General features: G+C 33.1%; 3 protein-coding genes across 4 annotated transcripts in view; 1 reads left to right on the top strand and 2 right to left on the bottom strand.

The window, feature by feature from the left end:
* LOC111482983 (general transcription factor IIE subunit 2-like) overlaps positions 1–253 on the bottom strand; it is a 5,830-nt gene extending 5,577 nt beyond the window's left edge. Inside the window, exon 1 of the mRNA XM_023129044.1 lies at positions 40–253. The gene's annotated coding sequence lies outside the window, so the exon portion shown is untranslated. The remainder of the gene's footprint in view (positions 1–39) is intronic.
* A 613-nt stretch (positions 254–866) lies between these two features.
* On the bottom strand, positions 867–3,332 carry LOC111483100 (40S ribosomal protein S10-1-like). 2 transcript variants are annotated; one of them, XM_023129238.1, is made up of 6 exons: positions 3,234–3,332; positions 2,945–2,993; positions 2,562–2,841; positions 2,169–2,304; positions 1,056–1,149; positions 867–993 (listed from the first exon to the last, which is right to left on the bottom strand). In XM_023129238.1, exons 1-5 carry the CDS (start codon positions 3,234–3,236, stop codon positions 1,069–1,071), a joined length of 549 nt encoding a protein of 182 aa, XP_022985006.1. In that variant the 5' UTR covers positions 3,237–3,332; the 3' UTR covers positions 867–993; positions 1,056–1,068. The 2 variants fall into 2 exon arrangements, with proteins under 2 accessions (XP_022985006.1, XP_022985005.1); XM_023129237.1 differs by having other exon boundaries at positions 867–1,149.
* Positions 3,333–6,176: 2,844 nt separating this feature from the next.
* On the top strand, positions 6,177–7,767 carry LOC111483258. The gene has a single exon (XM_023129405.1). The coding sequence runs from the start codon at positions 6,247–6,249 to the stop codon at positions 7,450–7,452; it is 1,206 nt and encodes a 401-aa protein (XP_022985173.1). The 5' UTR covers positions 6,177–6,246; the 3' UTR covers positions 7,453–7,767.
* The last annotated feature ends 2,986 nt before the right edge of the window (positions 7,768–10,753 follow it).

Below are 10,753 nucleotides of genomic sequence, written 5' to 3'. Positions count from 1 at the left end.
AAAAAAAAAAAAAAAAAAAAAGGGTAGTAACTAGAATACCACAAATTGCATCGGTTAAATAGAATAGAATCGACCGCCGTGGATAAGACGACGGTGGATCGCGGGACGATGTTAAACAATCTGTAGTATACGTAATGGAATGGATTGTTGAATGGAGTTCGCCTCTGTGCAGCTATGGAGATTGAGAAGAATGAAGATGGAGGCTAGAATTGGGAAAGCGCGCGAGAGAAAGATATGGTGGATGTGTGCTTCGAGGAAGGTTAAAACGGGTTCGAACCGACGAATTTCCATCGCTGAGCAAACCCAAATTCCAACCCGGGTTCGAACCCTATCCGTTGGGAAAAAATGTCTCCATTTATTATTATTATTATTATTATTATTATTCGATGTATGAAAAAAAAAAAATATATATATATATATATTTAATTTATAAATTTGAATTCCCTTTTTACTTTTTTCAGTTCAATAATTACAAAAATGAAAAATAAAATCATCTACTATTAAAATAATAATATCTTATTTATAAAACTATTATCTGATATTTTCTTAATTATATTTGTATTTACAATTTAAATAAATCATATATATATATATATTTTGTTAGTTTGAAGTTAATTTCATCACGATAGAATAGTAATAATAATAATAATAATAGTTTAGTTAAAATATTATTTGACTTTTTAACATACAAAATAAGTCCATCGTAAATTAAAATTAGGAAGCCTATTATATATTAAAATAGAAGTTTGTAGAATTATATGAGCTATTAAATAATCAGCAATCTTAATAAAAATAAAATGTATAAAAAAAATGCAGTTTAATTAAAACTACAAGAATCTGCTGCTTAAAACAGTAATACAAGACGCTCAAAGGGGAAGAACAAAATTTATACTTGCAAAGTAGTGGGGTGTGTTCTAAGTCAACTTCAATTTGCACAATCAAAATTTGACATTAATAAGATTCCCAAAGCTAAATGAAAGGGGGAAAAATGCTTATGAACTCTTCAGTCAAGCTGCTGCTAACTCTTTCCACTGAAAATTCATTAAACTGCTTCTAAGATCATACTTTTCATGGAAGGTTCGAGCTTGCTGCAGCTCCTCCGCCATAGCTACCAGCTCCACGGCCAAATCCCGGCCTTCCACCAGGACCCTGAGAGATTTTTAGGGTAGGACAACAATCAACATAACCGTGTTAGAAAGACGCAAACGGCCACCATGAACTCCTTTCATGAACTGAACTTTAATCAAGATCAAATCGAGGTCTATCATAAAGTTCACATTCATTCAAAATAACTTCCACAACGACCATATACTACTACCGTAATCAACAACCGAAATTTCATTAAGATCAAATCAAGATCTATCATAAAGTTCACATTCATTCAAGATGACTTCCACAACGACGACGACCATATAATACCGTAATCAGAATACCATTTTGCATTATGATAGCATTCCCAGGACCAAAAAAAATCCAGTTTTCATGACATTTCTAACATTTCAGCTACCAATTTTTCTATTACAAGTATTCTCCCATGGATACGGAGCAATTCTCGCCACTAGACTCCATGTTCACCTAAAACCTCAATGGAAAATAGTTTAAATGTCTGACCAATTTTGTAACAGCCCAAGCTACCACTATTCGATATTGTCCTCTTTAGGCTTTCCTCTTCCCCTCTAGGTTTTAAAACGCGTTTGTTAGGAAGAGGTTTCCACACCCTTGTAAGGAATGTTTCATTCTCCTTTCCAACTGATGTGGGGATCTCACAAACTTAACCCTAGAAAATCATTATATTGCAAGTGAACAGAGAAAAAGACATGCAAAAGCCAAAGATCGCTACTATTAAACATTTTAATCCGAGTTATTAACAGCGCAGACAAACTCATTAGGAAGCACTTATGGAGGAAAGCATCAACAGATGAAGAGACTAATCTATAACCATAAGATGTAATCCAATCTACTAGAGAATCTCAAAACCATTTTACCATGCACAACGCTGTTACCTAAGCAAAATCAATGATTGTATTGCTTTTAGTGACGCTCTACAATTACCACCCCAAGGGTAGAACAAAAGCTGTAAAAAACAGCATTTTTATGTGGAGATCATCAAAAATATTACAGATAGCACAAATATAAAAATAAAAAATAAAAAATAAAAAAAAAGTTACCCCAAAAGAAGGCCTGTAATCTGCAGGAGCTCCTCCCTTGTCACCCCCAAACTCGCCAGCAGGTCCACGAGGACCTCCACGGTAACCATCACGATCACCAAACCTCCTCTCACCACCCTCGAAACGAGGTGGACCCCTAATTCATAAGAATAACCACAATTCTATCAGAATGCTGATAAGAATAAATACAGCTTGCAAAATAACAAAACATATGCAAATTACACAAACAACTACACGAATAGGCATCCATCTATACATCAAACATTATAAATACACATCCACCAATAAATCTGCGACTGTAACAACAGAATCCACAATCCGTAGTTTTGAGAACACAGATTAATCAGCAATAAACCTCAATGAACTGATCAGCATTATAGATATAATTTATACCGTGGGCGATCACCGGGTGGGCCACCAAAGGGCCTACCAGCGGGCTTAGCTTGTTTCTTCAAGGTAGCAGGGACAATTTCAGAAGGAAGATTGAGGTAAGTTCTGAGGAACTCAATGCCATCGTTGGTGAGGTACCAGTAGTAATGCATCCATGCAAATGTCTCGCGCACATATTCCTTGGACTTGAAGCTCTGCATCAGCTTAATAACCTGCAAATTAGGCACATCGATTTCTGGGTGCTTGGCCAAATTGTAGTCCTTCTTGGCATAACAAACCCCCTCTGAAATCATAACAATACAAATAAATGAAATCACATAATCATCCTCGAATCAGAAAACTAAAAATAAAAACGCTAGCTTAAGAGTGATAAAGTTTGGTTATACCCTGAAAGAGATACTTGGAGATCTCCCTACGGTTCTTCTCTGAAATAATCTGAAGAACAGAATCAACTGAAAAATGAGAGGCCGAACACTAAACCCTATACTAAAATATAGCCTTCTCAGACGAATTCAAAACTAAACCACTACAACAATTCAAACTACACAATTGGGTAACAATTCCAACTCGCAGATCGATTCCTTTTGAAATGCCCCATTACTCTAAAACCCAGAGAACTGAAACAAACATAAATTAGACGCAGTGATAGAGAAGAAATTTGAAGAAGAGAGTTACCATGGTTGAAGTTCAGCAAGAACTGAACACAGCAGCAGTCGAGGCAAGAATCGAGAAGAATGAGGAGCAGGAGCAGAAGCAGGCGTGAAAAGCTTCTAGGGTTTGTGGGTGTTAAGTGGGCGGCTGGGCTGCGTTGGCTTGGGCCTCTGGCCCATGTAGACTTAGCTGGATCGGGTACGGGAGGAATAAAGTAGGAGATTGGGCACCCAGATATCCGCACCGACACGTGTCTAGGTTAAATTTCTCCACGTAATTTACCGTTTATAATCATTTTCTATTTAATTTTGTATCGACAAACTATTAGCCATTAAAATTTATTCCTCATTATAAATTACTTTATTTAAAAATTTTCTATTTGAGTGTGGTAATTCTTCCAATTTCCTTATAAAAATCATAAAAAATTTAAATTTAGATTTTATTTATATATAAAAAAATAAATAAAATGAGATAGATTCTATTCTTCATCTTCCTTACCAACTTAAACGAGGATTTTCTTCTCCATATCCATACTTTGTGAATAAGGGTATACACGGGTTAGGTGAACCAAGTCAAAATTTCAAATGGGTAGGGTCGGTGAACTAGTCGAGATGTTTTTTTTTTAATAAAATTATACTAATTCACAACAAATATTATATAATAACTAAAATTACTATAAATATTTTAATATTTTTTAAAAATATGACAATTAATATTTTTAGGCCAACAGTCCACATGAAATGCCAATAATACTAAGCATCCACTTCCTCTGTTGTCGGCTTTATGTTCTTTTTCTTTTTTTCTGTTTTTTTTTTTTTAATTTTATTTTTAAACTAACTCTCCACCCCCAATTATTTTCTATCATATCTCCTAAAAATTAACTCTTAATATTCATTTGGATATTTTTAAAATGTATATGACGCTCTCTCAATTAAAGTCGATATTAGTTACCGTAAATAATAATAATTTTAAATTTAATTCTTAATATTGAAAATTTTCAAATATATTATATAGTATTACAGATACTATGAAAATTCAAGTTAAACCAGCGTAGAGCGGAAATAATTATTTACTAATGTTACTTGTAGTCACCAAAACAACAGAAAAAAATTGTAATTCTAAAATTAAAAAAAAAAATTATTAATTTTTGTATAGTTGATAATTGGAGTTTTATTTTGTATGAAATTAAATTTTATATTTAATACTTAAATTTTAAAAAAATTATGGAAATGTTAAATGATTTAATTAATTTTAAATATGTATAAGATAAATAGATAGAGTAGACATGTTTTCTTTTTTTGAATGATTAAATAGATATTAATATGAAAAGTTATGACTAAATTTGTATTTAATTTAATATATATATTTAAATTAATTTGCTGACAAAGGATGTGTGACGTATTAGTCTAAGCCCCTTTCACAATTCTAAATTAAATATTATTCTAAATTAAAAATACCTTAAATTAGAATACTGTTTTTCTATACTAAAAAATAATATGAAAATAAATTAAAAAAAAACTCATTGATATTGTTAAAAATATATATATATATATATATATATATATATATAATGACACTTGGAGACCACCCATTGGGAGTTGGGACCGAGGGGCCCCACCCTTGGCCAAGAGTCTCAATATATTATTGATTATTCTCATGTGACCCTACGCTTTAAAGTTTATCCAAGTTTTATTTTTAAACCAATTTTATTTATAAAAAGTATTACTTTCTGTCTGTAATTAATATTGAATTTTTTCTTGAATAAATGTAATTTTTATTTAATATTATATAAATATTTTTAATAAGTTATAAATATATGTGTGTTAAGACAAAAATGTCCTTGTACAATGTTGAAGTGGAGCATCATAAAAAAACGCGTTTCTCATTTCAATTTTTTCTAATATTTAAACACCTTTTTTAAGGTTTATTGTTTAGGTAAAATTACAAGTAAGTCCTCGATTTAAGTCAAATAACATAAACAAACAAATATTTAATTTAGTAACAAGCTTTGGTTTCTTTTATAGAACGAATATTCCACAGTAATATATGATTTAAATAAGAATAATTAATTAAATGTTAGAAGAACACAGTGGGAAAGAAAATAGGTTAAGTTTGAAGAAGATAAGAGGGAAAAAGTGAAGGTGAGAGGTGGTGATGGGGACGTTAAGAAATGGCTGAAATTTCTTAATCAAATACTGAATTTATTGAGTATTTGTGTTGGGACCCACAATGAATATTCATTATATTTTTATTTTTTTATTTATTTGTATGATTCTAATAATTTTCTTATGGTCACTTTCAAATGCATCAACTCAGTTCATATTGATGCTGTTGTTGTAAGTTTCTTGTAAAAACTTGCATTTAATAATAATAATAATAATTTATTTTTGTATAAAAAAACAAGGAGAGGAAGTTGAATTTATCGAAATAATTATATATATATATATATATGATATTTTCGATGTTAATATATTTATTAAATAGTTTTTTTTTTTCTTTCAATTTAAATAGAAAAAAGGGAGAATAGAATGGTGACTGTGAAAAGGTTAAAATGGTATTTTACTTGGGCCAACTAAGATTCTCCGTCTGGCGCGCGCCTTCGCCACTCAATTTCTCGGCTCGGCTCGGCTCGGCTCGGCTGACTTTATAAATAGTTTTCACTTTTTGACTTAAATTAATTATGATAATATATCCCAAATCCTGAAATAACTAACACAACAGAAACGAAAGCATAGACAAGTAATAATGGTAAAAAGACAAGGGCATTTCGGGAAAATTGAAAAAGTATAATCCTCCAATTATTATTTAAAATAAAAAAAATAAAAAAAAAAGAAGGAAGAATCGGTCTCCCTGTTCTCTCACCCCGTACAAGCCGTCGCCTAAAATATTTATTATTAATAATATATAATTTGATTATTAATAATAAATTTAAAAAAAAATAAAAAAATAAAATCAAACTACAAAATCGCCCTTCCCTCTCCATTTTTACCCGCAAATTCCTTCCTTCTTCTTCTACCTCTGAAAACCCTCTACAACTATGCCGGCAACAGAATACCAAGGCTCCTTCCTTGGCCGAATCAGCATCCGTAGAAACCAAGTCATCTCCATGGACGGCACTCACGAGCAGGAGCTTGAGGATCTCGAGCTTTTTCAGAAGCAGGTTTCCGAGCGGTTTTCCGATTTACTAACTCCTCCGCCGTCCGATGACGTTTCTTCCGATCCTATCCTCTCCATCGCCTGGCTTAGAAAGCTTCTCGATTACTTCCTCTGCTGCGAGGCTCAATTTAAGGCACTCCTCATTATGAGCCGCGATCCTTCTCAGATTGTTAAGCCCCCTCTCGATCGTCTCGTCCCGGAATTTCTCGATCGTGTTGTTAAAGCTTTGGATATCTGTAATGCCGTTCTCCACGGGATTGAATCGGTCCGAAAGTTTCAGAAAGTCGCTGAAATCGCGATTTCCGCTCTCGATCAGCGCCCGATTGGGGACGGACAGGTTAAACGAGCGCGTAGGGCTTTGAATTCGTTGATTACTTCCATGGCTGTTGAGGATAAGGATTTTACCAACAGTAAATCGACTGAGAGGGCTTGGTCTTTCGGCCGTCGTGGAAGTGGTGCTCCTGGCACCGGTACCGCCACACCGCAGCATAAGGACCGAATCGCAGGGCAATTTCGGTCTCTGTCATGGAGTATGGCGAAAGGATGGTCCGCGGCAAAGCAGATTCAAGCGATGTTGTCGAATCTGGTAGCGCCGCGCGGTGGTGAGTCGTCTAGTTTGCCGCAGACTGTTTATCTAATGAGTACGGTTTTGGTGTTCGTAATGTGGACTCTAGTTGCAGCGCTGCCTTGCCAGGAGAGAGGCGGCCTGCCGACGAACTTTCCGGTGCCGAAGCAGTTGAGTTGGGCGCAATCGATGATCGGACTACAGGAGAAAATCGCAGACGAATGGAAAAAGAAGGAGAAGAAAGGAAGTGCTGGATTGTTAGAAGAGATGCAACGGATGGAGAAACTGAGTCAATCGTTGATCGAATTCACAGATTCATTCGCATTCCCGTTGGAAGGGGAGCGGCTGGAGGAGGTGGCGGGGATGACGGCGGAACTGGCGGAGACGTGCAAGAAACTGGAGGAGGGATTAGTGCCTTTACAGCAACAAATCAGAGAAGTTTTTCACAGAGTCGTGAGAAGCAGGACAGAGATTCTTGAGCTTTTGGAGTTTACTGCAAAAGCAACCTCGCCAATTGGGTAAACAGAAATCAAAGAAGAAGACGCCATTAACACGCCATGGTTACTGCTAAAGGAGCTTCAAAACTCACGTATGAATTCCAGCTTTTTCTCGAAGCAATCAAAACCCAGGTAGATTTTGTAAGACTTGTTCTTTTTTCATCTCTCTTTTGGGGATTATTTCTTACTAGTCTCTAATTTTGTTTTTCTTTTTTCTCTCTCTTGAAAATTCCTTTTTATTTTAGAAAAAGGAATTTATAATTGTGGTAATCTGCAGATGTAATTGTGATGAAGTATATGGTTTGCTGAAATTGAAATATATAATTATAGTTTATGCTTATTTTCAGACCTGGGGAAGAATGGTTGGATTGATTATTGGACATGAATGACAACCATAGGTAGAGATTGACAAATTAAGTATTTATTTTTTTATAAAGAAAGTCAATCGAACACAGAAGAAATTCTGCTACATCTTAGGTGGTAGCCAATTACTATAAATCAAGTTAAGTAGGCACAACAATATTAACGTTATACATGAATCAAGATAATTTATATACCAATTACACCATTTCTAACATGTCACATCTTGTGTGGGTGAAGTGATGGGCTTAGTTGGGGGGCACCCATAGAAATCCCCGCTTGAGGCCCAAAGTCTCTTATTTACTAATCACATCGTAGTTTCATCATAAACATACACAAATATTCATGATAGACCGTGACGAGTAGAGGAATAGGTTGGTATTGTAGATAGCTCAGCATTATTGTCTATATTTTATATAGTTAGGTTAGTGTTTTGTTTAAATTGTCATGCAAACTAAGGCTTGAAAAGCTTAATCAATTAGTTAGTTACCTCAAAAGAACTTTAAAATGTGGGAAACGTCACATTCTTTTCTTTATAAAAATTCCTAATATATGATCAAAACTAATTTAGAAACTGAAAAAAAAAAAAAAAAGAATCGAATTGAATTGATCTAATCTCACGTAGTGTGCACACCCTCTTCCTTGTTTCTCGTTTGGCAAACCTTTGTCCGACAACGACGATCAACGTTGTTTAATGGTTGAAGAGAACTCAAGGCTTGATAAATACAAATGAGAAACGACCCATGGAAAAACCACAAATTAAAAGCCTTGAATTAGATGTTCTAAAATGTGTTTCGGAAATAGATAGTGACAATAATATTGGACTTATTATTAATCAACATGTCTATCAAGCTGGCGAGCTATTTTGTAAGTCATGGAGCCCCCCTCTTATGACCCGCACTCAAATCAGTTTAGTCAACATGGACCATCCATTAAGTTTAGTTTTGATTAACTTAATTCTAAATTGTATTATGAAGTTATTTGAGTCCAATGGACTTTAAATAAATAAAAAACCAATTAATTTATGGTTAATTTAAAAATAATTATGTATGTTTATAATTATATTCTCTTAAAAATGAAAATACTTGTGAAATTTTCCAACGAATTGGGCTGAGAAATAAGAAGAAAAAGAATTGAGAATGGAGCCCATAATAAATAAAAAGGATGAAAATTCCAAGTTTGGTATTGTATTTCAGTCCAACACCAATCATTTTCATTACAATTATTCAATTTGGAAAATCTCTAAACATAAATAATGTTTTTTTTTAATAAAAAAATAATTCTAAATTTGTAAGGGTTAAATGGTAAATTTCACTTGGTTCCCGGGATTCGAACAAACCAGAGTATTTGAAGAGAAAAATGAGCTCATTCACTTTCAAAGATTTTTAGTTTGAGGTGTCTCAACATCGTTTGACCATTTACTATATAAAAACCTTTAAATCGATTTATGATTTCAAGTCTCGAGAATATAGAGAATCCTGATTTTTGACAAAAACGAGTGGCTTTATTACATTATTACCCTTGACCAGATGAATTCTCAAAATTAAAAAGAGAAAAAAAAAACTTTAATTTTGGTCAAATAATGTTGTGTTAATTACAAAAAATAAAATAGGGATTTTTCACAAATAAATAAAACAAAAGGTATTCTTACTTTATTCTATCATTTCCACCCCCGAAGTTCCATCAATTTGTATCATGACCCCAATTTAATTTTCTTATGAACTTTGGACTTTATAATTGCATTATCTCAAAACCATATGAATTCATCAAATATATAATTATATATTTATCTTATTATATAAGTAATTAATTATAACTAATTCCTACATAAAATGGAGGTGACATTAAATTATAATCTTCCCACCAAACAACCACTCTACCATAAATGAGATGAGTTGACTTATTTAATACAATGTCAAAATGATTATGTCTCAACAACATCGACATGGACATGGGTCTCAGTCCATCATTATTATTCAAAAGTCAACACAATTAATCGTATGGATAAAACACCAATAACCGTCTTAAAAAGTTTCAATATAATTCCTATAAAAAAAAATATAAGAAATATTATAATATTTTATGAACAAACATATAAAATAATGTTAGATATTTATTAAAAACTCACATTTTAATATTAATGCATGGTTATTTATTTATATAATATATATATATATATATATATATAGTCATTAAGTAAGAAAGAAATAAATATATAATAAGTTATCTTTGTGTCATAATTTTGTTACATATATATTTATATATAAGAGGGAGTCTTCTCTCTCCGTTTATTCTTGGTTTAAACGAGGATTCTAACCCTATTTAAGGTGGGTCTCGCATAATTTCTTCACTCACGGTCTATTATTCGTTTAAACGAGAATTCTAACCTTATTTAAGGTGGGTCTTGCAAAATTTCTTCACTCACGGTCTATTATTCGTTTAAACGAGGATTCTAACCCTATTTAGGGTGGATCTCGCAGAATTTCTTCACTCACGGTCTATTATTCGTTTAAACGAGGATTCTAACCTTATTTAAGGAGGGTCTTGCAAAATTTCTTCACTCATGGTCTATTATTCGTTTAAACGAGGATTCTAACCTTATTTAGGGTGGGTCTCGCAGAATTTCTTTACTCTCTGTCTATTATTCGTTTAAACGAGGATTCTAACCCTATTTAGGGTGGGTCTTGCAGAATTTCTTCAGTCTATTATTCGTTTAAACGAGGATTCTAACCCTATTTAGGGTGGGTCTTGCAGAATTTCTTCGGTCTATTATTCGTTTAAACGAGGATTCTAACCCTATTTAGAGTGGGTCTTGCAAAATTTCAACCGTGCAAATGGGTTCCAACCCTATTTAGGACGGGTCCAAACGAAATTTAAACGTTTTTTTTTACCAATTTTATAATTTGTAGACGAAAATTGGAATATTTGAGTTAAAAACTATATAAATAAATGAAAACAAGCTTGGT

Source organism: Cucurbita maxima, unplaced genomic scaffold (assembly GCF_002738345.1).
Source record: "Cucurbita maxima cultivar Rimu unplaced genomic scaffold, Cmax_1.0 Cma_Scf00008, whole genome shotgun sequence".
NCBI lineage: Eukaryota > Viridiplantae > Streptophyta > Magnoliopsida > Cucurbitales > Cucurbitaceae > Cucurbita > Cucurbita maxima.
The sequence above is the reverse complement of the archived record's forward strand: the minus strand, read 5'-3'. Positions and strand labels throughout refer to the sequence as shown.